Below are 27,495 nucleotides of genomic sequence, written 5' to 3'. Positions count from 1 at the left end.
AGGCAGGACCCCCAAAACTGGGTTTGATTACTAAGTAGAAGCAGGGAGTAGATATTGCACAAGCAACAAGCCAGTCTACCACAGAGCCTAAATTCAAACAGCTGGAATATAATCAAATTCCATCAGCCAAGGTCACATTAAAGCCATAGGAACTTTAATAACAGTCTTGAGACACAGATAAAATGTCTTGGGAGGCCCTAGACCACAGGTAGGACCAATTTGTCCCAAAGACACCTATGGCAACAGCATAGACAGCCTATCTGGAGTCTAAACTCAGAGAATACAGAATCCTGCGGGCAGAGTAGAAACAAACACAAGTGAAAATACAAATATAGCTGAAATAAGGCACAAAGAGTGAAGGAAACTGCTCAGCAACACTCTAAACAAGAATATCCTGAAAACCATTAAGACATGCCCATCAGCGACTGGCGGCACTGCCTCTGGAAACCTGAAAATTAGACAATTTGGTCATGGATCTGAGACTGGAGTTTCAGAGGCGATAAAAAGGTAGAGAGGATATGGTTTTCTTTCCATTTGTGCTTCCATTTGGCTCTGTTGTAGAAGATCTCCTCTATGTGCCCACCTACATGCATACAGATGTCAGCAAATGGCCACAGAAACATTTTAATTAACATACAACTTTCTTTCTTCACACATTAAAATCTTGTAATTTTTCTGCTTAGTTCTGCTGATAAATCTATTGTGATATAAAAGATACACAACAGGTGTATAAAATGAAGTACTGATTATACACAAACATACACATGCATCATTCACATAAGTAAACACAGAGACACACAAACAGTGTGGAAATTAAGGCTGTAAATTTTTGTCATTGTGTACAATCCAATATAGGTTCATTTTTCACTCTAACCCCACTGGTGTCTGCCCAGCAACTGATGAGAAACACCCCTCTGAGCCAATCAAAATCTAAGAGGGACTGTTACTGTTTCTCAGAGAATCCTTTCTTTCTTTACCCTTTCTTCCAGAGCAGCGTGTTAACTATAATGCAGAACTATCAACTACCTTCATTCTGTGGACTGTGATCTTCAGATCTGAATTTTAAGGAGTAAGTGGGGAAAAGTGATAAAAAATCAGGGGTAAGGAGGGGTAATGGGTAAAAGCCAGGGCTTTTACTTTTCACTTTTAAAAATATGCTGCAGTGTCATCCTCACACATGCTTCTCTCTGGACCTGTGCAATTGCTTTGCTGGACCAGATGTCTGGAGTGGAACTTCTGGGCCAATTATGCACGTTCCAAAGTTCATGTTTCACATTGTTTCATGAGTGACTGAAGTTCAAATAGATTTTGTCACGTGGCTGAGATCGCACATCTTGTGAATCATAGAGCCATTACCTATTTTCCACCATCTTTTTGTTTCTATCCCTAAGACATAGTGGGCCTGGCACATAGTGTGTGCTCAGTAAATATCTGTTGAATGAATGAATGAAAAGATGGGAGAGACCTGGTCTTATTCCTATCTCTCCCATTCACTAGTCTTGTTATTAAGAAGTGGTGGGTGCAGACTCTGACTGAATTCAGAGCCTCCACCAGGGAGTCTGCATGGATCTTAACCAGAGTCTGATGGGGACATGATTTGAACCTGGTGATAGATGTATGTTGGGGATTAAAGTAGTCTTCAGTGTTGCTCTTCAGATGTACAAATCTTGAAGTCATTTGTTAGCACCCTATTCTACTTGACATCTTCATAGAAGGAGGGAATACATGATGGGAGAGGACCAAAAGATAAGGAAGGTGGCTGGGTCTGGAGATCTCAGTCTTATTGTAGAATAATCCACTGAGGACGGCTCTCAGGCTCTCCACTGTCTAGGGATACAGCCAACTCTGGGGTGGTTAGAGTGAAAGCCAAGCTAGAACTCCAGCTATAATCCAGCCTAGCCGCCTGGTAAGGGCCTCACACTACCCTTATCACAAAGGTTCACTATGGTGCCACAGATTATACCTAAAAGATGATGGAGGTGCTTTTCTGAGCCAAGATACAGTTGGGAGCACTGGGCAGGGAGTGGGGTTTTGCAGGGATCCTGTCTCTGAACGGAGAGAACCTCAGAACTTCATAGAAGCATGAGCTTTGTTAGGCTTCTTTGTGCTCCCAGCTTGGCATTTTAGCCCCTTGTTTGTAAGAGCCAGCTCTTACATCTCTGCCTCAAAAAGATACTTCCCTATCAGTGGAAAGACTAAGACCAAGGAACTTATCCATTGCCGATGAACCCAGAGGCCACCTGCCAAGGAGCATTGATGAACACCTGGGGAAAAGGAAGACAAGAAGTAAATAATTTCCCTTCCCAGGTTGTTTCTCTCCCAAAAAACAATTATGAAGAGAGTGCACTGAGGTACACTGAGTTGTAACACTCTTACATGCATGTCCAGGAAGTACTTTCTCCTTGAAACCACTTTTTACTGAAAAATAGGAATGAATACATTAATATAGGCAAGTCCCAGTGGGAGCACAGGAAGCCAGGCTCTGCTCTTTAAGCCAGAACAAAAGAGCAGGTCATTACAGAGGCAGATGCTTGTCTTCACAACTCTCCACTTCCCCTCCTGTTGGACAATAACCAGTAAATGTGATCACCTAAACTTATTTAAAATGCTAGGGAGTATTAGCGAGTTAATATGTCACCCCTCATCCATTCACTCATTCAACAAATACTTACTGAGGGTTCCATTTGAACCATACACTGTTGTACAGGCTTGTTACTCATCAAGAAACAAAACAGACCAATATCCTTGCTTTGGGGAGCTTCCATTTGAGCTGGTGGAGACAGTAAACACATGATATGTTAGATGGTGAAAATTCAACGGGGAAAAGAGAACAGGCTCAGGAGGATGGAAGCAGTTTCCCATAATCTTGTGGACAGAGAAGGTCTCATGGAGGAACTGACTTTAGAGGAATGACTTATAGGAGGAGATGAGGGAGTGAGCTTTGTGGATATCTGAGGGAAGAGGTTTTCAGGCAGAGTGAAGAGTCATGGCTTGTGTCCTCTGTCCTGACCTGTTCAAAGACCAGCAAGAACGGCAGTGTGGCTGGAGCAGATGAGGAGAGAGGGGAGATGAAGTGAGATGTGCAGGTCTTAGATGGTCATGCTGACCCTTGTGAGGACTTCAGCATCTACTCTGTGTGAAACGAGAGACACCAGAAGCTGCTGGGCAGAGGAGTGGCTTGATGTGACTCAAAGAACCCTCTAGTTGATGTACTGAGGACACAGGTGGAATCAGGGGACCCAGAAAGGAGGGTCTTGCATTAATCAGAGTATAACAGTGGAGGCTTAAACCTGGCTGCAGCAGGGAAAGTGTTCAAAAGAGGAAGGATTCTGAGCATATTTCCTGAATACACCTCAGAGCATCCTGGCTGGTCACTAGGATCTACCTCCACTGCCTTCCTCCTTTGTTTCTCTGAGGTCCTTGGGAAAGACACAGGTTTTCCTCCAGGAAGAATCCCTCTTGTAATCGGTAATGTCAAATAAAGAACTACCTCATGCTAGACCCAGGGTCTAAGGCAGGAAGGAGAAGGTCGGGGATAGGAAAGATAAGAAAATATCTCCTCAGTGAAGGCACACAGTTGTTTGGGATCAATTGTGTTCTAGACAACTTCTGTGGCTCCTCCGGGTTCATGCTGCTGTGGGCCTGGGGGGTCTTGTGCAAAACAGCATCTGGGCTGCCAATATTGCCCAACCAAAGGCCTCCAGGAACACACCTGCAGTTGACCAAGTTGTGTTTATCACTTGTTCCCAGGAAGGAGAACACATGCCATGTGGGAACAGTTGGATGTCTCAGTAAGATGGTGTTAGATTAGACTTGGTATGGAATTTGGGCTTTGGTTAGGGGTGTTGGGGGAGGGTTTATAGAAGTGGGACTTTGCTCTGGATTGGATGCTATCAGGAAGGTGGGGGTGTGATTCTGTGGGTAGGTGTCTTAATGAGTCTTACCTAGGAGAAAGACTAGATTGAGGCCAAAGCTGTAATTCGTCAAGGAGCAGCAGTCACTCATAGCCAGGATAGAGAAATGTTTTGTCACGACTGTGTGGACAGTGTTCATGTTTTTCTCTGTGTTCAAACAGAATTGTTGAGTGGTCTTGTTTTCATCTTGACCGGTCAAAGTTCCCTTGTCTGATGTTGATGTTCCATGAAATTGCTTATGTTCAACAGAACACCAAAACCAGGCCGATGTCCAGATGTCAAGGGTTGCATTTGCATTTCTCTTTCTCAGGGCACTCTCTTGCTCTGTGGCTTCTGGCTGGATTTGGTCATTTGGCAGCCATAGCAGAAGGAGAAGGATGGAGAGAGAAGAGAGAGGCCTAGGTACCTATCCCCATGGATTTCTCTCAGCAAGACCACCTCTAGCTGGCTGCATTCCCTTCCCAAAGATCACAACTCCTCTCAAGAAAGCCCCCTCTGCGTGACTGTTTCCTTTTACGTCTTCAAAAGGCCTTCTTCTCTGTCTCCCTTTGGGTTTAGGGGTGAGTGGTAACAGCTCCACTGTTCCTGGCCCTGGAGCATTGCTTCATGCCATGTAGTTTTCCCCTTACCATCACCATGCTTTTGTAAAAAGCTCCTTCATGAAAGCCCCTTGAATTATCTAAGGTAAGTGTGCCACTGATTCATGTTGAGATTCTCACGGATAGAGGAGGCTCTAAAGGATTCTGGCTCATTTATCCTTCCACAGCGCTGGGTTCTCACATGGAAATGAAGGGTTACGGAGATGAAGGGATCCATCTGGAGTGCATGTCCACTGGTTGTTATCCACAGCCCCAAATACAGTGGAGAGATGCCAAGGGAGAGAATATGCAAGCTGTGGCAGTACGTTTGGAGACAGATGGAGATGGCCTGTATGCAGTTGCAGTGTCTGTGTTGGTGAAAAGCAGCTCTGGGCACAGGGTGACCTGTATCATCAGAAATCCCCTCCTTAAGCAAGAAAAGACAGACAGGATTTCCATTGCAGGTCAGTACCCTGCTTAGCCTCAGGTATACTGTGCTGGGCTGTGGCTATTGAAAGAATGAGGATGTGTGATTCTCTGCTGATGACTTGGGTCTCTGTAGTGAATGTAAGGCACAGAGCAGGGACCCAGAGCCACCTTCATATTCCAGGGATGTTTCTTTTCCCCATAAAGCTTTTTATGTCACAACTACTTACTGACTATTTCCTGTACACAAGAAACTGTGACAGGCAATGGGAATTGGGGGAAGATGGTAAAGATCAGACCCTTAAACAAAGACAAATGAGAAAATGGGAAAAAAATAAATACAATTCATATCTTAGAGAAAAAGCTAATCTCATTAAAATACAAAACAACCCAGTAGAAAAATGAGCAAAGGGTGTGAATTATTAGTTCACAGAAAAGGAAATAACACATGAGATAATGTCCCATCTCACTCAATAGAGGAACATGTATTCAAACATTTTCCACTTGTGAGATTGGTAACAAAATAAAACAAAGCAAAACCAAGGTGACAGATCATACATTTTGATGGCAGGATTGTGGGGAGACAGTCTCTCTTACATGTTTGTTGGTATAATTCGGTATATTTTTGGTATAAATTGGCACAATTTCACTTGGGGCAATAAAGCAGTATTTCTCCAAACTTATTTATTGATCAAAAATCCCTCTTCTGTGAATTTACCTGACAGATAGACTTGCATTTGTATGAAATGACACATGTAAAAGTTTATTTCTTATAGTAGTTATTATAATAACAAAAAGTTAGAAACTATGCAAATGTCCCCAAGTGGGGAACTTTAATGCAATGGAACATTGCACAGCCGGGAAAGAAAATACAGACCTTCTCTCTGTACTAATATGCCAGGATCTCAAAGAGGAACAGAAAAAGTCACATACAGAGCACTTTGTCTAGAATGATACCTTTGATGTAAACAAGAAAACGTAATAATATATTTTATTTTTAAAATTTAATACACACATTTGTAGCACTCACCATATGTCCAGCACCTTACAAGCATTAATTGAATCCTTTTAACATTATGAGTGAAATACTGTTATTAACCAGTATTATATATTAGGACACCAGGAACAGAGCGGTTAAGTAATTAATCCAAGATCACACTGCCAGTCAAGTGGAGGAGCCAGAATTTGAGTGCAGAACCTCCAGCGCCAAAGTTCATATTCTTAACCACCATACTAAGCTGACTAATGAGAGACTAATAAATGGGGGGAGGGAGGAGTAGGTGGATGGGAGACTTGGATGACTTTTCATAATTTTTTGATATTTGAACCATGTAAATGTAATATATTAAAAATTAAATTAGAAAACACATGTGATTCTGATGCTCGAGTAACTCCTAGTCACATATGAGAAGCAGACAGTTCAAGACAAGTAATAGTATTATGTTATATGAAGAGTTTACCGAAGTCTTACCCAAAGTTCCCTGAGACTTTAGGAAGAGAGAGATTATTTAAGGTCATGAGATGAGCTCCATGATCCCTGTCCTGGGGGTGAGAGGCTAAAGCTCCATTCCATTGCAGACCCCTTCTTCTGGAGGGCCAGGCCCTGGATAGCAGCCTTGGCTGCGACCCTGCCTGTGTTGCTGCTGGTTCTCGCAGGGACTGGTTACTTCCTGTGGTGACTGCAGAAGGAGAAAGAGAGAGACTAAGTGGAAAAAGAAACAGTGAAGGAAGAAAACGAGCAGGAACAAAGTGCAAGAAGGATCTGACCAGGGAGGGAACCTATGGCCCTGACTTAGGGGAGGGAGCCCAAGGACCTCACCCCTTCCCACCCCAACACCCACCCATACACTGTGTCAGTAATGAGGTTCATTTTCAAGAGGTCCTCCCCGCTCCATCCCCTAACAGTAAATTGTTTTCCTGCTTATTTTCCAGAGTACCTCCAGCTTCTACTACGTAAGCTCTGATTCCCCCAGAGACACACCCATGACTCGGTATTGCTGCATTGAGCTTCTTGATGACTCTTCACGTTACTTCTGTTGCAGACTTAAGAGATAGACCATGTGTTTATGGCTCATGCCTGAGTGGCTCTGAAATTTTCTCTAAATTTCCATCTAAGACTCTCTGCTGGGATATTTCCCAGCCCCTTTCCTCACCCCTAACTCTGCCCGGGGCTGAGAAATGTCCAGGATCCCTTTACCAAGGGAAAGAAAGAAGGGTGACTGATTGAGGGGAAAAAATGAGGAGTCATGTTTTTTCAATGGAGAAAAGGGTATTCAATCTCTCTCCACTAGGGGCCCACAGACTTTCCAGCCCAGTAAGGTACCAGGGAATATCCAGGATGCACTTGAAAGGAAAGGAGGAGGAGGAGGAGGATGGAATTCCCTAGATGAACTGCCTTCTCTATGCTTGGAAACTTACTAGTTGCTTTACATACTCTGTAGGCTTCTGAGAAGAAGACAAATAATATAAGGTTTAAGGGAATGAAAAATCTGAGAAGGAGAGAAAAAAGTGTACTTAAAAAAGGAGTGGCCGCAAAGGCTCAGTTGTGATAGATTTATTAGACTTGCTTTTAAAAAAATAGTAATTGAAATTTCCTCATTAAGTTGCCCAGTTCTTTTCAGAAGTGGGCAGAACATAACACAGCATGAGACAGATGGATTCTAGTACACATACACAGACAGGCTACACACAGTGACACCTATGCCCAGGTATGGGAGGATAGATAGATACAAATAGATCTGCCGGGTCTCAGCTGGGAAAGCACTCACATCATACCTGTGGTATCATCAGCATGCAGTTGATGTTATCAGACTTGACATCAAGGAGGAGAGGAGAGGAGAGAGTTGAACAGGCAGAAGGAAAAGGTAAGAAGAGCGGGAGTGAGGGTCAAAAAGAAAGATTAGATGGGTTCAAAAGAAGAGAAAGGACAAGACTCAGAAATGACTTATTTCAGGTGACATCTCTAACTTTCTTCCATTGTAGGTAGAGAGAAGTCTCAGGACTACGATGGTGAGTGACTCTGATGTTCTCTGAGTTTCCTGGAACATGTGTACTAAGGATTTAAATCTCTTCTCTGCTGTGTGACCAACTGACATTCCCAGTAGGAATAATTAGATCTAGCACAGAGGCTCATTTTCTGTGGGGGATACCAACCCTACTTTTCTGGAGCCTCAGAGAGAAACTTCCAGATACAGTATCTGGGAATTTTCAGCCACCCATCACCCTGCTGGCACATTTTCCCACACCGTAGCAAAGCCTGGCCATGATGCCTGCAGTCCCAGCATGATGGAGGGAAGGAAGTCCACCATTTTTGAGAGGTTGTATGGCTGATCATGCACAGCTGTAGATGAAGGAAGCTGGACACTGGAAGAGACTGAAGAAAATAAGGGCGAAAAGGCTTCGTAAGGGGAACTGATGAGGGGAAGAACAGAAATAAGGCACTTTCCTTATCTGTGTCTCCTGCCTTTCAGAATGGAAGATGGCCCTCTTCCAAGCTGGTGAGTGAATCACTGTATGCTCCCTAGGACAACAACCTGAGGGATCATATTCCCTTTCTCTTCTCCAACTCTTGAGATTCTGGGAAAAAAAGACTCCATAGCTGGGAGAGGTTTGAGCGAGTGACTTCAGGTCTTTGTCTCAAAGGTGTGCCCATCTCTGGAGATTTCCTACTGAGAGCCCAGAGAACCAGGGAGAATTGTTCTGGGGTTCCACAGATCTTCACGTGAAGGAAGAGGCATAAAGGGTAGGGCTGAGGGAAGGAGAGGCAGAGTGAACTAATCCTGCAGGGAGTGTGAGGTTGTGGAATGACCAGGAAAAAGGCAATGCATAAAAATCTTTACTTTTCCCAAGCTTCTTATGCCACCTCCTGCTACTGTGTGTGCCCAAGTTACTTAATGTTACTGGCCTTTAGTTTCTTTATTTTTAAATGATGATCATAACTCTTATTATGTGAGGGTTGAGGTAAAGACTTAACGAAGTAATGAATGTTTATTGTTCAAAGATCAACAAGATAGAGGTGGCGTGTTCAAATTGGGTGGTTGAAGAAGGTTTAGAAAAGGAATACTTCACACAGGCAGGACTGCGGTTAAGGGAAACCAATAAGGGAAAGTGAAGTGCCCCAGGACTCAGAATACTGGGGAGGTGTCACCATCTCTAGGCTTGAAGGAATAAGGAGAGCGAGCAGTTCCTGGAGCCTAGAGGAAGCTATAGCTCAAGGACAGTGCTGCCTGAGAGGAGTCACGCCTTTGTTAGAGCATCACCATCTGACACGGGCAGGGAGGAAGTGGGAGAAATAAATGCTGTGCTTCTTTCTTCTTTCTTCTTCCAATCTTCAGCTAGTAACTTCCATTGGCCAAACTCAACAGGTAACCAGAGGGAAGGGAGACCAGTGATGCTGTCCATAGAGGACAGATCCTGGGGCCCAGAAGAGGGTAGAGAAAGGCGGAGAGTGCATCTGGGAGCACAGAAAGTCCCCAACATGGCCTCTAGCACAGAAAAGCATGGAGCTATTATAACATCAGGCACTTCCTCCACGCCTGGCCCTGGGCTACATATAAAACATGTGTTGTCTTTTTCTACCCTAGAGATTGGTATTTTTACCCTCATTTTTCACATATGGAAATTGAAGCTCAAAGTTATTATATAGTGTGGGTCTGTGGAAAAAGAGACTGTAGAAAAGGAACAGACACTCAGTTCATGAGTGGTAGAGCAAGGATTGAAATATAAATCTATGCGATTATAAAGCACAAGTGAGCAGTCATTTTGGGGAGGGATGTAGGAAAAAGATGGAAGAAAGGAGCCAGCTTGAGATGTCTAGTTAGGTAAACCCTGATCCTAGCACACTTCTGTGCTGAACATAAGACTCCAGGGCCTTTCTTTGGATGTTACTGAGAGGGTCACATGCAGAGCAGGCAGGCAACAAGAGGCTCTGGACTCGGACCTCCTCAGCCAGACTCAGGTCTTGAAGGCTGAGGCTCTGAGTTCTGAGAACAATGGCTAACTCCACGGCCCCTCCACAAACTTTCTGCAGCGGATGCAATTCCGGATCCAGACATAGCAAACCCCGTCCTCCTTGTTTCTGAGGACCAGAGGAGCCTGCAGCGGGCAGATGCATGACGGAACTTGCCAGACAATCCTGAGAGATTTGATAGGCATTACTGTGTACTTGGCTGCAGAGCTTCAAGTCAGGGAGACATTTCTGGGAGGCGGAGGTGGGGGACAGGAAAGATTGGCATATCGGGGTGTGTAGAGAGAACGTGAAGAGAAAAAGTAGTGTTAAAATGGCACTTGAGAATGGATTCTGGACCATTCTCTCTGATGGGAATGACTGTTGGGCTCTCACTGATCCCCAGACCAACCTGACAATTGCCAACCTTCCTCAAAGAGTGGGTATTTTCCTGGACTATAACATCCGTGAGGTCTCATTCTACAATGCCACCGATGGATTGCATATCTACACCTTCCCACACAACTCCTTCTCTGAGCCTCTGAGGCCTGTTTTCCAAATTTTTACATTGGAGCCCCTGCCTTGACCATTTGTCCAGCACTGACAGGAATGCAGAATTCTCTTGTTACTGACCTTTCCCTGGAGACCCCAGTGGCCCTGGGTCTGCTGATGGGAATGAGAACCCTCAGGCTAAAGTAACATCCTTGCTTCCCCCTGCCCAGCCTGGAGCTGAGGGCCTCCTCCTTAACAGCAACACATCACAACAATAAAATATTTACTAAATTCACACACTGTGTGAAGCACTTCACTAATATTAATTCCCTTATTGAATATGACAGTTGAGTTTGGTACCACTTTATTATCTCCTTGTATAGATAAGGACATTGTGGTGCAAAAAAGTGAATTAACTTTCCACTAGTGACTCAGCAAGTGATGACAGCTATAATTTGAACAATAATAACTAATGTTTATAGATAACTTAAGACATACTGGGTGCTATGCTGAATGCTTTAAGTGAATTTCACTCATAAAAGTCCTCACAACAACCCTGTGAGGTATCTCATTTCAAGAATATGGAAACTGAGGCCAGGCCAAGTTAAGTACTTATATACTTCCTACAGAAAACTGTGCTTCAGGCAGAGGTTCAACCACTGTACCACCCCCACCCTCTTGTCTATTTTCCTTCCCAGTCTCATTGTCCCTGTAGGGAAGGGATTGTGTGCAGCCCTGAGGCTTCCTTCCCAGGGCACCCCAGGGTGAGGATCACTACAGATGACTATGGAGGCCACACCACACTTGGTAACTTCAAGACTGATTGTCAGAGAAATAGGTCTAGCACTTCACTGGATTGACTCTGTAGGATGACGTGGTCCAGAGAAAGAATTCACAGGGACTGCAGCATACAGGATGTGAAGGGACTAGAGTCTTAACTAATAATGGGCACACGTGTACCCACTCTGTCAATGTAATGCATGATCATGGAACCAGAATCAATCCTGCAACTTTGAAGATCTCTAGGAAGCCTAACTTAATAACTAAAAATTGTCTGTGAAGTAAGAATTTAGGAAGAAGAAAGCTAGATGAACTTCTGTGGTCTTTTTATCACTCTGTAGAATACATCTACAGGAAAGGGATATTTCCACCCATGATCATTCATTTATGTTAACAGAAGTTCCTTTCAACTGATGGATACTTGGGAAAGGCTACTTTTCATTATGATCACTATTATTGTTCATTACTGTATCCACTCTACACGGCAGATAGTTGTCAAGTTACATTTGTCAAAAAAATTTCTTAATAATCTTCCCTCTTCAACTGAGCATGTTCTAGATTTTAAGCACACATGGTTTTATTTCCCACAGATTCACAGTTTACTTCATTGCAACATTTTCACAAATCCTTATTGTATTAGTTTTCTATTGCTACCATAATAAATTATCACAAATTTCAGGACATGAAACAACATAAATTTATTGTCTTACATTTCTGTAGATCAGAAGTCAACCATGGGTCTCACTTGGCTAAAATTAAGGTGTCTGCAGGCTGTGTTCCTTTCTGGAAGCCCTAGGGAAGAATCTGTTTACTTGCTCATTCAGATTGTTTGCAGAATTCAATTTCTTGCAGTTGTAGGACTGAGGTTGCCATTCCTTGCTGGCTGTCAGCTGAGGGCTATTCCCAGTTTCTACAGGCTGCTACCTTCTTTGTGGCCCTCTTTCTCCATCTTCAAAGCAGCAATGGCAGCTTGAGTCCCTTAGATATTTGAATCTCTCTAGGTTCTTCCTCCCTTGAATCTCTTTGGCTCTTCTGCCTTCTTCCACTTTTAAGAACTTGTGATTAGATTGAGTCTACCCAGATAATCCAGGATAATTTTCCAAAGAATCAGGGATGGTTCTACATCAGCAAATCAATCAACGTGATACACCACATTAACAAAATGAAGAATAAAAATCACATGATTATCTCAATCAATGCAGAGAAAGCATTTGACAAGATAGAGCATCCATTTATGATAAAAACTCTGAATAAGATGGGTATAGAAGGAAAATACCTCAACAAAATACAGGCTATATATGACACACCCACTGAAAATATTCTCAATGGAGAACAACTGAAAGCTATCCCTCTAACAACAGGAGCCAGACAAGGATGCCCACTTTCACCACTCTTATTTAACACACTTTTGTAAGTCCTAGCCAGAACAATCTGGCAAGAACAAGAAATAAAAGGGACCCAAACTAGAAAGGAAGAAGTGAAACTGTCACTGTTTGCAGATAACATGATTTTATATCTAGAAAATCCTAAAGAATCCACCAAAAAACTTTAGAAATAATAAACGAATACAGTAAAGTTGTAGGATACAAAATCAACATACAAAAATCACATGCATTTCTATTCACTAACAACCAAGTAGCAGAAACAGAAATTAAGAATACAATCCCATTTATAATCACAACAAAAAGAATAAAATACCTAGGAAGGAAATAAACCAAAGAGGTAAAATGTCTGTACACTGAAAACTGTAAAACATTGTTGAAAGAAATTGAAGAAGACACAAAGAAATGGGAAGATACTCTATGTTCTTGGATTGAAAGAAATAACATAGTTAAAATGTCCATACTGGCTAAAGCAGTATACAGATTCCATGCAATCTTTATCAAAATTCCAACAACATTTTTCTCAGAAATAAAACAAAAAATCCTAAAATTTATATGGAAAAACAAAAGACCCTGAATAGCCAAAAGAACCCTGAGCAAAAAGAACAAAGCTGGAGGTATCACAGTCTCTGATTTCAGACTACACTACAAAGCTATAGTAACCCAAACAGCATGGTACTGGCACAAAAACAGACACACAGATCAGTGAAAGAGAATCAAGAACCAGAAATACACCCACACATCTGTGGACAGCTGATTTTCAACAAGGGAGCCAAGAACATACAATGGAGAAAGGTAAGTCTGTTCAATAAATGGTGTTGGGAAAACTGGACAGCCACATGCAAAAGAATGAAAGTAGACCATTATTTTAGCCATGCACAATAATTAACTCAAAATGGATTAAAGACTTGAATGGAAGACCCAAAACCACAAAACTCTTAGAAGAAAATATAGGCAGTACACTCTTTGACATCGGTCTTAGAAGAATCTTTTTAAATGCCACATCTACTGGAACAAGGGAAACAAAAGAAAAAATCAAATAAATGGGACTTCATCAAACTAAAGAGCTTCTGGAAGGCAAAGGAAACCAGGAAAAAAGTGGAAAGACAACCCATCAACTGGGGGAAATATTTGCAAATCATCTATCAGACAAGGGGTTAATCTCCAAAATATATAAATAATTCATACAACTCAACAACAAAAAAAACAAACAACCCAATCAAAAAATGGGCAGAGGATATGAACATTTTTCCAAAGAAGATATACAGATGGCCAGCAGGCACATGAAACAATGTTCAACATCACTAATCATCAGGGAAATGCAAATCAAAATTTACGCCTCTGAGATATCACCTTACACCTCTCAAAATGGCTATAATCACCAAGACAAAAAAACAACAAATGTTGGAGAGGATGTGGAGTAAAGGAAACCTTCTTACACTGCTGGTGGGATGCAAACTGGTGCAGCCACCATGGAAAACAGTATGGACAGTTCTCAAAAAATTCAAAAGAGTAATACCATACAACCCAGCTATCCAGCTACTGGCTATTTATCCAAAGAACTTGGAATCAACCGTCCAAAGAGATTTATGTACCCCTATGTTCATGGCAGGATTATTTGCAATAGCAAAGATGTGAAAGCAATCCAAGTGAGCATTGACCGACGAATGGATAAAGAAGATATATGGTACATACATAGAATGGAATACTATTCAGCCATTAAAAAGGATGAAATTGGGGCCAGTTCAGTGGTGTAGTGGCTAAGTGCACACATTCTGCTTCACAGCCCGGGATTTGCCGGTTTGGATCCTGGGTACGGACATGGCACCGCTTGGCAAGCCATGCTGTGGCAGGCATCCCACATATACAGTAGAGGAAGATGGGCACGGATGTTAGCTCAGGGCCAATCTTCCTCAGCAAAAAGAGGAGGATTGGCGGCAGATGTTAGCTCAGGGCTAATCTTCTTCTTCAAAAAAGAAGAACAAAATCATCCCATTTGCAGGAACATGGATGCACCTTGAGGGTATTATGTTAAGCGAAATAAGCCAGACAAAGACAAACACTGTATGATTTCACTCAAATGTGGAAGATAAACAAATACATGGACAAAGAGAACAGATTAGTGGTTACCAGAGGGAAAGGGGGTGGAGGGGGTGAGCGAACTGGTAAAGGGGCACATATGCACGGGGACAGATAAAAACTTGACTGTTAGTGGTGAGCACAATGCAGTCACTAGAGAAACCGATATATAATCATGTACACCTGAAATTACACAGTTATAAACCAATATCACCTCAATGAGATAATGTGAAAAAAAATTCAAACAAAAAGGAATTGTAGGCCTCCAGGGAAAGCCTTTAGGTTCTTGAGGGAAATGTAAAGAAATGTGTTTCAGGATGATTATTGTAGAAGAAGTCTTTACAGTGGCCTGGCTGGGGTCTCTGTGGTATGGGAGGAGAGCACTGTGTGGGTGTGGGAGGGTGCTGGACTCAACAGGTCCATCCACTGGCAGAGGATGAAGCCCAACTAGAAAGTCTTCGCTGCCATCTTCCTGCCCCTCTAGAACGCCGCCTCCCTGAGAGAAAGGGAATTGCCTCTCACTAGCCTCAGCATCTCTCCCTCAATGGGTTTTGAGTGAATGACAAGGTCTACAGTCTACTACTGCAGCTGCTGTCTTGCTTCATTCTCTACCCCTCCAGCCACTCCCTATGTTCCCCCTTATCTCTGCACGGCCCCCAATAAGCAGAACAACTTGAAAAAGGTTCCTCTGGCTTTGGAAAGCAGGTTGTTCATGTTTACCTCATCACCTGCCCACCCCCAACCACATCCACTACTACATACACACTTCTACACACAGAGGCCTCTTTGTGGTTTGCAGCAACGGCCAAAATGCGCGAGGAATGTCAAGGTTTTGCACAAAAAAAAAAAAAAAGAAAAAGAAAGAAAGGGAAGTATCTCGCTTCTGAAAACAGAAAAAGTAAAGAAAAAGGCTAAATCATCTCAAAGGCTATGCGCAGCTGTGGGATTTTAATTTGTTTCTGTGTATTTTACCTAGTAACTGGTGAGAAAGCTGGCTCAGGGATACCATTGGCTGGCTGACCCACAGCCGGCCAATCCTGACCTCCAAACCACTCTGGAAATACTCGGACTTTGTGGTTGGAAAGTGGACCAGGTTTCTGGTCCCACAGCTCTGCACACTGCGACTAATGGGAGATTAAGAAAATTGTCTTGTCTGCTTTCCGGACAGCTTGCTCTCTGGTTGTGACTGTGCCCATGAGCGGGTTAAATAGAAGAGGGAGAAGCGGAAAATCATCATTTGAGTGTCAGAGGAGAAAAGAAACCCAAGAAGTTAATCTAGAAGGTACGAAAGGGAGGGGAAGCTCTCTCTACAGCTCTAGGGTGTGGGTGGGGCGGTAAGCAGAGGAAGAGAACCTGATGAGGGGAAAGGCGGGGCTCCCTGGAGAAGGGAAGCTTCCTGGAGAAGAGGCTCTCCACGACTGTCTTTACCTCAGGCCGCAAAGTCTGAGGGAGGGGGAAAGGAGGGGAGGGAGGGTATGGAAGAATATTAAGTGACCACTGAAGAAATTCAACTCTGGCCAGAGAAGTGAGTGGAGGAGGGCAGAAAACTGCCTCCCTCATCCTCGTGTGGTTGGCTTATTCCACGGAATGTTTAATGAATCAATCTATCCGGAGAAACCTGAACCCGGAGAGGAAGGGGGCTGCACAAGACCGAAGGTGGGGTGCTGATGATCCCAACACGAGTTACAGGAAGGTTTGACCCAGATCAGAACTAGTGTCAAGTCTCCTTGGCTGATTTCTCTGTCTGTGCGCCTAGGTCTCTGGTCCCTGCCCCTCCTGGGTGACTCATCTTTGGTGCTTATGGAGCCAGCTGCTGCCCTGCATTTCTCCCTGCCAAATGCCCTTCTCTTCTTCCACCTTCTCAGCTTGTTTGCACTGGTCTCAGGTAGGGTCCCTGCCACTAGCTCCTATCAGCTTCTCAGAAAGGAAAATCAGCACTTCAGTCTGTAAAACACTGCAGTCTGAAGAAGTGCTGCAGCTGTGTGCATTCATCTTTCCTTCTGCACATGCTCATTGAATTTGTACCAGAATGATCCCATCAAAACACAATCAGCGTCTCAAAGGCCGGCTGCATACAAAATTTTAATTTTTTAGTTATATTAAAAAAGGTAAAAAAGAAACTGAGGAAACAAATTTTAATAATATATTTTGTTTAACCCCCAAAACAAAAATATTATTTATATTTTAATTATTGTAATATGTTAACAGTAAGTTATTTAATATTTTTATTTTAAATTTTCAAAATTGTGCCTATTTTCCATTTACAGCACATTGCCTTGGGACCAGCTAGTGGCTACCATATTGGACAGCTCATGTTTATACTCTAGTCCGGGCACTGTGCTAGATTGGGGAATGGAAGGAAACCTCTGTGAGCACAGGGTCAGTAGGGGGCGCTCAGTGTATGCATCTCAGTGTTTTGTTCAGGAAGCATTAGTAGCCTCAATAGATATTCCTACTAGGTATCTATTGCTGCTGACCAGCCACAGCTACTGGCCCCCAGAATCCTCAGCCCAGGAAGCCCCTATGGCCTTAGAAAGAATATGACTGAAAGAATATATTAGAAATGGAGAAAGAATCTGTCTGTGCCCTGGAATATGCCCTTCCTTTCCTGCCTTAGATATGTGATGGCTGGTGCCCCGGTCTTATTCTACCCTTTTGTTGAACAGACCAGTTTACAGTCGTGGGGCCAGCTGATCCAATCCTGGCCATGGTTGGAGGAAACAGCATGTTACACTGTCACCTGTCACCTGAGAAAAGTGCTGAGGACATGGAGGTGCGGTGGTTCCGCTCTCAGTTCTCCCCCGCAGTGCTTGTGTATAAGGGCGGGCGAGAGAGGACAGAGGAGCAGATGAAGGAGTACCGAGGAAGGACAACCTTTGTGAAAGAGGAGATCAGCAAGGGGAGCGTGGCACTGATCATCCACAACGTCACAGCCCACGAAAACGGCATCTACCACTGTTATTTCCAAGAAGGCAAATCCTACAATGAGGCCACCATGCGCCTGATGGTGGCAGGTGTGTCATTTCATTTTGTTCCCTTGCTTTTTCACTGTGTGACTCTTGGGGAAACTTTCTCTTCTAACCACAGGCCCTTGGCAGACAAGCAGATATTTGCCTAGAGTCCCCTTTACACAGGGAGGGTGGCTTCCTCCTGCCCAAGGGCCAAATCAGCGGATTTTCCCTGCTAAGCTGTGGGCATCAACTCCTGAGAAGCACACAGAACTCAGCAGTAGCCTTGAACAGGGAGAATGTTGAATCTCTACAGATCATTCTTATGTTTACTTCTTGAGGCTCCCTCAGGGCCTTCCTCAGTAACATGTTTTAGAATTAGACATTTTTATTGTGAAATACAACACATAGAGAAAAAGTCATAAAACATTAATGGACAGATTACCAAATTATTACAAACTATAATCCATATAACCACTACTCACATCAACAAATAGAACACTACCTATTCCTGACTCTTGTTAGTTTGTTAAGGTCATGGGCTTGAGGTTAAAATGTTTCTTATGATTCCGCCAGCCTGGCAGGTTTCTGTCCTTATCATTTTACCTAGAGCTTCAGGAAGCCACGGCTACTGAGAAGCCCTCCCAGGGCCAAAAGTGAAATTCTAAACCCGCTTCTTTAGGTCAGAGTGGACAGACCCACAAAGAAGTGAGAACATTAAAATCTCTAGCTGAATGAATCAATCAGCCAACATTTATTAGGAGGCAGTTGCTTGGTACTGTGATGGGGTCTGTAGGGGGAGCACAAAGAAAAGTACAATGTAATCCTCTCTCCTTAGAGATCTCACCATTTATTTGGCATATTGGTCTCTTGGTTTTCTCCAACGTCAGTTTTCTTCCTTCCTACCTTCCTTCCTATCTTCTTCTTTTCTTCCTCTGTCTCTCCCTTCTTTCTTTATTTCCTTCCTCCCTTCACAGAAGGGGTACTGCAGGAATGCATGGAATATGCATGATCAGTTTCTCTGGGCAGTGGACCCTTGCTCTCTACCCCCTTCCCTTGGCTCTCGCCATTAAGAGCTGATCTTCTAAGACACTCTGGCTAAGACACCAGTGCCTTTTTATCCGAGCCCTGGTCTCTCTCCTCAGGCCTGGGCTCTATACCCATCATTGAAATGGAGATCCACGAGGATGGGGGCATCTGGCTGGAGTGTACATCTGTAGGGTGGTACCCAGAGCCCCAGGTGGTTTGGAGGGACCCCCATGGTAAGATTATGCCTGCCCTGGAGGAGACTTACACTATGGATGCAGACAGCCTCTTCATGGTCACCACAGCTGTGAGCATCAGGGACCGCTCTGTGAGGAATGTGTCCTGCTCCATCAACAACACCCTGCTTGGCCAGGAGAAGGAAACTGTGATTTTCATTCCAGGTTAGCTCCCTGCCCTCTGGAGACTCATTGTTTGGAGGCTGGATCCTCAGCAGACAGATTGCAGGCTGGAGTGGGGATGGTGAGGTAGGAGCGTAGAGTGGAAGGATCCTGGACCCTGAAGGCCTGGAGCTGCAGCTGAGTTGCGGCCTCTTCCTTTGTCACAAGGGGAAAATCAAATAGTCTCAAAACACAGGAGTATGAGCCTCTTCTCTGAGGGTAAATCTGATTGCTTTTTCCCTATTATGGTCCTTATCCTGCAGTAATTTTAAACATTTAGAACAATCAGAAAGAAAGGAGAGTGGTCTGGGCGTGTGTCTATCTACACCCAGAGGTGCTGCCTGCTGAAGCCCTCCCTTCCTGCCCATGGGGTTTCCCAAGGGACAGAGCAGGGAAATTCTCTATCTACAGACATGCATAAATTCATTCAACAAACACTTAACAAGCATCACATATGTTCAAGGCACTGTTCTAGAAACCAAAGGTAAATAACGGAACAAAATACATGAAGATCCTTGCCCTCATGGAGCTCACATTCTAGAGGAGCAGAGAACAATAAATGAAGTAATTAAAACCAGGAGTGAAATCATTAATTAAACTGTGGATTATATTGGATGGTGATAAATACTATAGAAAAAGTTAATCAAAAAGAGGTTAGGGAGTGCTATGAGGGAGTTGTAACTATAAATAGGATGATCAGGTAAGGCTTCGTGGAAAAGATGGCAATTGGGCAAGTGAGCCATGGGAAATGCAGATATTTGAGGAGTGAACAAGCTGGATAATAGGAATAGCATAGACAAAGGACCTGAAGTCAGAGTATGTGTGACAGTTTCGAGGAACTCCAAGAGGCAGGGGCAGCTGGAATGGATTGAGTGCACGGAGAGTTGGAGGAGATGAATTCAGAGAAGCCTTAGGTTCAGAATATACACGGCAATGTAGGCCACAAAAAGACTTTGGCGTTTAGTCTGAGTGAGATAGGAAGCATTGCAGTGTTCTGAACAAGGAAATAACATGATCTCACTTAGGCTGCTGTGGTGAGGACAGACTGCAGAGGGTGTGGGCAGAAGCAGGAGGAGGGCATTGCAATATTCTAGGCAAGAAGGGATGGTGGCTAGTCCCAGGGTGGTGGCCGTGGTGATGCAGGATGGCTGGTTAGCTTTTATTCACCCTGGTCCTTCTCTTGGTGACTCCAGGTGTTTCTGCTTTTTGTCTCCTGGGTCCCCAGCCCTGGGAATCAGTGTGAAGTGACACTTTCTCTATCTGGGGTTTGTGAGAGAGAAGCCAGTAGAGCAGGGACCTGGGAGAGCTCTTTAGATATGAGTCCTGAGGGCAGCTTTCGTCCCAGGTCTCTTTTTCTCACTAAATGGGACTTTTCTGGTTCTCTTTTCAGAATCATTTATTCCCACCACATCTCCCTGGATGGTGGTCCTGGTTGTCATCCTGCCTACTTTGCTCCTCCTCATCTCCGGGAGCATCTGTCTTATCAACAAATTCCACAGGAAAAAGATTCTCTCAGGGGAAAAGGAGGTTGAAAATGAAGAGAAAGAAATTGCACGTAAGGAATGGGAAAAGAATGTGTGAAAAAGAGAAAGAACATTACATAAAAGTTAAAAGCGTACATGGACAGTTCACTGTCACACAAAGGACACAGCTCTGACAGCTGACAGCCTGGGAAACAGAGAGAGGAAATGCATAGAGGCAGAGGAAGGGCTTGGGACTCTCCTGTCTCAGGAATGAATCCTCAGAGCTTGCTTCCATCCTGCCACTGTTGCATCCATTCACCCGGCTACAAGTAGCACTATACTGTTGAATAAAGCAGACCTAAATCAGCACTGATGATCTCTAGCCACCTCATCATATATTATTTCTCGTATGTTGTCAATTCCCTAGGCAGGGGGGGATGGTGGTGTTCATAGAAAAGTCCATCCCTCATTGCTGACTACAACCTTAGATTCTTTTAGTTCCTCGATTGAGGGTATTCGTTTGTTTCTGTTTATTTTTTCAGAGCAACTTCAAGAGGAATTGCGTAAGTTTAGCATTTCCTGAACTACTCCGGGCACAATTTGTTTTCTCCTTGGTTAACCATTAACTCATGAAGCTCACCTCTCTGTCTCCCCCTGCAGGATGGAGAAGAACCCTTTTACATGCTGGTGAGCCCCCCTGACGTTCCCTCAGTTCCTGAGAAACTCCACTAGCTAGCCTACAAGATGCATTAGAGGGGATGAACAAGGGACCCCAAGGCTGGCTGGGGAGCAGCAGGGCACTGGGGTCAGTTCACTGGCAGTGTCCCACCCAAAGCTGAAGCCCAGATGTTCTGTGAGGGAATTCCCACAGGTCTTAATCAATTCTGTGGCTTAGTTCCCACCAACCTTTGCTTTTTAGAATAATTTAATCCATGTTGACAGAGGTCTACCATGCATAGTTGACCTCCACAAAGGTTACAGTGTAGTAGTTGTTGCTCTGTGGATCCTGGATTAACTTGAAAGAAGACAATACAGACTTAGCCATTTATAACCTGGGAGATGGTATGGACTGCACAGTTGAAGAGCCACGTGTGGGAAAGGCGATAAGCTTCCCCAGCCTGTCTCAGGGGTGCACAGACAGGTGCCAGAAATGCCTCCTGCTCCAAGAGACACTGGTGCTCTGTGTGTAGCCTGTGAGGGGAGGGGAGGTGGGCAAGTGGGAGAGCAGGGGATCCACTTGCCTGGTGCTAATGAGCACTTTGCATTTTGTGATTTATCACTTTCTGCTCAAAAGCACCAAAGAAGCCAGGCTTCACCAGATACCATGGCACTGGGACCTTTCTTCCTTCCTCTTTTCAATTTCAAAATTGTCACAGACATATCAACTTGTGGACAGGAGAAATTCATTTTAACACAATGGAGATGTAAATTGACTAAGTAATTAGTCTACAGAAATCTCAGGGTCTCAAGTACTTGCTATATCCAGAGAGGTCACAGCTGCAGACTCAGACCCATGTTGTTAAAGCAAAGCTGGATGGAAATAGTTCCCCCTACCTTTTGACATTCACACCTCTCAGGCAGCAGGTTGGCTTTTGGGGCCATCATCCTCATTTTTTACTCATTGAAGGGTGTCCTTGTTAGTCATTTAAATCAGTTGTCATCTGGCTAAACTGGTGGAACACAGAAGATCAGTGAAGAGACCCTTTACTGCCCAGGAACCTGTGTAGGGAGAAATAGGCCTTAAGTGCTTCATTGGGAGAGGGATAGGGCCTCTTTCCTGGTTTAAAACAAGTGGGAAAGTCTCTAGCTAAAGAGATTCCCTGGGATCATAGGTCTTGAATAGAAAAGGAGGCAGATCTGAGAATGTTGAGAGAATATAGGAGTCATTAATTCCGCCTCATTTGCTAAATTTTCTGCATTTCTTAGAGCCCCAATTATCCTCTACCTGAGGCAGTGCTCCTGTCACTCAAGAGATACAGGTGCAGCCTCAGTCATTCTCAGGCTGTGAACTGCCTGGCACCTGGGATCAAGGGGCCTTCAGGGAAAAGGCTTCCACATGGGGGATCTCCCACCAGCTTTCTGGGACCTCTATGGGGACTAGGAATCACACAATCTCCTGAGACCCCAGGCCTAAACCTGAGTCTTCCTCTGCAGCTGATGTGGTCCTGGACCCAGACACCGCTCATCCTGAGCTCTTCCTGTCAGAAGACCGGAGAAGCGTGAGACGGGGCCCCTTCAGGCAGAGCGTGCCTGACAACCCAGAGAGATTTGACTGTCGGCCTTGTGTCCTGGGCCTGGAGAGCTTCTCCTCAGGGAGACATTACTGGGAAGTGAAAGTTGAAAACGTGATGGTGTGGGCGGTGGGGGTTTGTAGAGACAATGTTGAGAGGAAAGGGGAGGCCCTCCTGGTTCCTCAGAATGGCTTCTGGACATGTGAGATGTTTGGAAACCAGTACAGGGCCCTGTCCTCTCCCGAGAAGATTCTCCCCGTGAAAGAGCGCCTTCGCCAGGTGGGCATCTTCCTGGACTATGAAGCTGGAGATGTCTCCTTCTATAACATGAGGGACAGATCACACATCTACACATGTCCCCGTTCAACCTTCTCTGGGCCCCTGAGACCCTTCTTCAGGCTGGGGTCTGATGACAGCCCCCTCTTCATCTGCCCAGCGTTCACAGGGGCCCAGGGGGTCATGGTGCCTGAGGGCGGCCTGATCCTTCACAGGGCAGGGACCCACCGCAGCCAGCAGGACCAATTCCCTGGCCTCAGAGCCAAGTAGAGAAGCTCTGGCCATCTCTAATACCACAGCGTAGCACGCCATGGAGGAAAAGGGCCCTCCTTCCCTCTGGTCACATAAGAGAACCTCCTCCAGAGTACCATTTGACACCCTCTTCAGGCCCCAGCCCCATCTCTCCCTCATTAGGCTGTTGCTTAGTAACTTATATACTTGTAACCATGGGGCTGGGTCCAGTCTCAGGAAACTTGTGCTGCCACATAACTCCCAACCAAGAAGAAAGTGTGAGAAAGTGACAGGCAGAAAACCTGCTACTTTAACATCAGAGTGACACATTCAGCCTGATACTCCAGTTGACATCAGACACTGTGATCTTGGGGTGAGGGCAACAGCATACACTAGGATGTAAGAAGGGAGGCGGAAACCACAAAAGGAGGTCAGAGATAGAGGAAGCAGGACCAGAGAGGTGTGATGGGGCCAAGACTGCTGGCATGGTTAAGCTCCATTATTACAGCTATGGAGACCCAGAGCTGATGGTCCATTTCCAACCCAGCCTCAGGATTTCCAGACCACACATTAAAGCTCTCCAGGCCTACAGCTGGGATGAAGAAAGATGAAGGATGAGGACACCTCTGAATCTGGTGTGGTTCAGGTGTCCTTACAGTAAACAAGGAGTTAGTACTAGTTATCGAGTATGGCCTAAGGTTTAAGGTCCCAGCTGAGCAGGTGGATACTGGACCAGGTGGATTAGAGGCTCAGGTTCAGCGGGGAGAGCAATGGTTTCCAGCTTTTTGACCTCAGGCTGCCTTTAGACACTTAAACATTATTGAGGACCTCAAAGATCTTTTGCTCATTTGGGTCATATCTGTCAATATTTATGGCATTACAGATCAAAACTGAGAAATTAAAAATATATATATTTATTAATTTATATTAAAATGGCAATAATAAACCAATTATAGCTTAATTTAAAAAAACATGTCTGGGGGCCAGCCCCATGACCAGGTGGTTAAGTCCACACGCTCTGCTTCTGCAGCCCAGGGTTCGCTGGTTCGGATCCTGGGCGCAGACATGGCACCGCTCATCAGGCCACGTTGAGGCAGCATCCCACATGCCACAACTAGAAGGACCCACAACTAAAATATACAACTATGTACTGGGGGGGATATGGGGAGAAAAAGCAGAAAAAACAAAAAAAAGATTGGCAACAGTTGTTAGCTCATGTGACAATCTTTAAAAAAAAGTTTTATGAAAAATAACTATTGTTTCCAAAGTAAACGTTATTGAGAAGTGTGGCATTCTTTAACACAAAAATCTAATGTCTGGCCTGCTTGAAGATGGTTAGATCCTTATATCTGCCTCTGTATTCAGTGTTGGGTTTCACAGATCATGCAGGCAGGCTCTAGAAAACTTCACTGTACACACGTGGGAGAATGAGAGCAAAAACGAGAAATAATGTCTCAGTACTATTTATTATTGTTATTATGATTATGGAAATAGTATTAACCTTGTGGACTCCTTCAAAGTGTAACAGAACCCCCCAGAAATCTACAAAACATATTTTGAGAGCCAGGATAGAGGATTCTGGAACTGAGTCAAGCATCTAAAAAGATGGCTTAAAGCGTAGTATATTGGACTTTACATAATTCAGTACCCAACTGTAAAACTAGGCTGAAAAAAAAGTATTTAAAGTGTTCAAATTTTTATTACTGCGGTTACAAATGGACACATTCTGGAAAGAATCAGGGACATTGAAATTGCTGATTTGGTAAGATGGAAGACTGGGTTACTAGTGTGTATATGCCTCTGTGGTTTTCATCTTTAGTGTGTTGTTATAATATTATTTGCATGGCTTTAACAAAAAGCACCAGATGTGAGTTGGGAAGCAAGTGCTGCTTGTCACTGGCTCTATTCATCTTAAGCAAGTTACAGCTTCTCAGTGTTTCAAGATTCTGTAAAATAATGCTTTATTAAAGTTTACACAACACTTTTACTTATGCTGTATCTTTGCATTCTCACAGCAAATATACTTACCCCATTTCACAGTGATATACTGAAGTCTATCACAATGATAAAAGGATATTTTTTGTTCAAGGAAAATAGAGTTTTCATTCATACTTTTTGGATAAATCATGCCTCATCTTAAAGATGCCTTTCAAATATTCCAAAATTCAAATGTTTTAAGTGTTTATTGAAACTAGACATGAACCCAATCCTGTGCTACTCACTATGGGGGCATTAAAATAGTGTTAAACTTGACCCCTACCTTCCTTTGCCTAGTCTTGTATTGATATCTTTACTTATTCATTCACTCCCAACAAATGTATCATCTTTACTGTGTCAACCATGTGCAATGTATGGTGCCATGAGAGAAAAAAGCTGGGTAATATTATGGAGAGAAATGGGTGGGGCGGGGGCTACTTTAGCTGGCAAAGTTAGGGAGGGCCTCCTGGAGGAAATGATGGATTTTCTGAGACTTGAGGACGAAGGAAGAACCATCCCTGTGAAGCTGGAGAAGAGGTGCTGAGCAGCGGGAACAGTGAGCACAGGAGCTCCAAAGCAGAAATGAACTAACTGGTTGAAGGGACATGAAGAGTCCCCCGCAGTCAGAGCAAAGACTGAGAATGGGACAGGCAGGAGACTTCAGCAGAAAGCAGGCCATCTGGGGCTTCATAGCTAAGTGCTGAGAATCAAACAGAAGCAGAAAGCAGGCCACCTGGGGCCTCCCCTGCTTCTCTGGGATGCTTTCTTGCTTTGTGGAGACTGCCTTCCCAGATTATAGTCCTCAGCCTGGCTCAAGTAAAATTTACCTTGTCTCTCCTACCTATAGAACAGCTATTGGTTATTTGCATCAACAAGGTCAAGAGTAGAAGAAGGGAGATCACTTCAGAAACTATTTCAGATGTTCAGATGAAATGCAGGTTTGGACTTATGGTAATGTTAATGGAGGTGGAGTGAAGTGGACTGATTTGGAAGTGTGTGATTATATGATTACCTAATCTATACACCTTGTTCAGATTTTGTGAGTTGTCCCAATAATATCCTTCACATAAAAACAATATCCAAGGTCATACATTGCTTTCAGCTATCATTTCGCTTTAGTCATCTTTCATCTGAAAGAACTTCTAAGTCTTTCTTTATATTTCACATTGACATTTTTGAAGGGTACAGGCCACTTATTTTATGGGCTGTCCCTCAGTTTGGGTTTATCTGATGTTTCTTCATGATTACATTCAGATTATTCATTTTTGGCAGGAATTCCCCAGAAATGATGTTCTTCTCAGTGCATGGTATAATAAGATATGTGCTGTCGCTTAGTCCCTTTACTGCCATTGTAACTTTGATCACTTGGTTAAAATGGTGTCTACCACACTTCACCACGAAGTTGCTATTTTACTCTTTGCAATTAGTTAGTTTCTTGTGGGGGAGACATTTTGAAGCTATGTAAATACCCTGTTACTCCTCAAATTTTCATGCATGAGTTTTGGCATCTTTGGTACACAGGCTAATAAATTCTCTAAAAAGTCCACATCCTAACCCCTTAAATGTATGAATATGTTCCCTTATGTGGCAAAAAGGACTTTGTAGATGTGATCTAGCTAAGGATGTTGAGATGGAGATGTTATCCTGTATTATTCAAATAGACCCAATGAAATCACAAATGCTTTATAAGTGAGAAACAGGAGGGTCAGAGTCAGAGAAGGAGACATACCAACAGGAGCAGAGGTCAGAGGTAGAAAGCTGTGAAGATGCTGTGCTACCGGCCTTGAAGTTAGAGAAATGTGTTACAAGCCAAGGGATGCAGGTAGCCTCTAGAAGCTGATAATGGGGTTCAAGACAAGTTACCCCAAAATATGGCAGCTTGGCATATTGAATATCTTAAGCCTAAGGAGTTCGAGAAAACTGCAGAAGCAAGAAGGTCACTCTGACCTCCCTCCTCTTGTCTTTTTTCCCTGAGAGCAGAAGATAAATCTCCCCTATGAAAGTTACCTTCCCTGTACCAGGAGAAAGGGGGACATCCTTATCACCAGAAGCAGGGAATTTAGAGTCCAGCAGGCCCTGTAAACAAACCTTGTTACTTCTTCACCCTATACTACCCATAGCCTAAACCCCTGTCTTGTCAATTCTTTACAAATTTATTGTTTCTTTGTCTAAAAGGTATGAAAACTCCCTGCTCTCATCACTTCTTCAGGTCTTCATTCTCTTCTGAAAGCTCCCATGTACATGTAAAAATGTAATAACATCTGTATGCTTTTCTCCTGTTAATCTGTCTTATGTCAGTTTAATTCTTAGGGCCAGCCAGAGACACAAAGAGAGTAGAGGATAAATTTT

General features: G+C 43.9%; 1 protein-coding gene and 1 pseudogene across 4 annotated transcripts; both read left to right on the top strand.

Moving 5' to 3' along the window:
* Nucleotides 1-978: 978 nt before the first annotated feature.
* LOC106837798 (butyrophilin subfamily 2 member A2-like) lies at nucleotides 979-26,992 on the top strand. 4 transcript variants are annotated; one of them, XM_070515472.1, is made up of 13 exons: nucleotides 979-1,069; nucleotides 4,764-4,956; nucleotides 6,851-7,782; nucleotides 7,901-7,927; nucleotides 8,389-8,415; nucleotides 15,765-15,878; nucleotides 16,353-16,481; nucleotides 17,263-17,610; nucleotides 18,690-18,971; nucleotides 20,359-20,523; nucleotides 20,974-20,994; nucleotides 21,092-21,118; nucleotides 22,586-26,992. In XM_070515472.1, exons 3-13 carry the CDS (start codon nucleotides 7,710-7,712, stop codon nucleotides 23,206-23,208), a joined length of 1,836 nt encoding a protein of 611 aa, XP_070371573.1. In that variant the 5' UTR covers nucleotides 979-1,069; nucleotides 4,764-4,956; nucleotides 6,851-7,709; the 3' UTR covers nucleotides 23,209-26,992. The 4 variants fall into 4 exon arrangements, with proteins under 4 accessions (XP_070371573.1, XP_070371574.1, XP_070371575.1 ...); XM_070515473.1 differs by lacking the exon at nucleotides 16,353-16,481 and having other exon boundaries at nucleotides 980-1,069; nucleotides 22,586-26,990; XM_070515474.1 differs by lacking the exons at nucleotides 979-1,069; nucleotides 4,764-4,956; nucleotides 6,851-7,782; ... (1 more) ...; nucleotides 8,389-8,415; nucleotides 16,353-16,481 and having other exon boundaries at nucleotides 15,653-15,878; nucleotides 22,586-26,990.
* Nucleotides 9,309-14,614, top strand: LOC139045964 (butyrophilin subfamily 3 member A3 pseudogene; annotated as a pseudogene).
* Nucleotides 26,993-27,495: the final 503 nt, after the last annotated feature.

Source organism: Equus asinus, chromosome 8, assembly GCF_041296235.1.
Source record: "Equus asinus isolate D_3611 breed Donkey chromosome 8, EquAss-T2T_v2, whole genome shotgun sequence".
NCBI classification, from domain to species: domain Eukaryota; kingdom Metazoa; phylum Chordata; class Mammalia; order Perissodactyla; family Equidae; genus Equus; species Equus asinus.
The sequence above is the reverse complement of the archived record's forward strand: the minus strand, read 5'-3'. Positions and strand labels throughout refer to the sequence as shown.

Bases quoted from the DNA above. Each gene is read 5' to 3' on its own strand.
- LOC106837798 (XM_070515472.1), top strand. From the start codon at position 7,710: ATGCAGTTGATGTTATCAGACTTGACATCAAGGAGGAGAGGAGAGGAG. The intron at 17,611-18,689 runs GTGTGTCATTTC...CTCTCTCCTCAG, and splicing joins CATGCGCCTGATGGTGGCAG to GCCTGGGCTCTATACCCATC. The intron at 21,119-22,585 runs GTGAGCCCCCCT...CTTCCTCTGCAG, and splicing joins AAGAACCCTTTTACATGCTG to CTGATGTGGTCCTGGACCCA.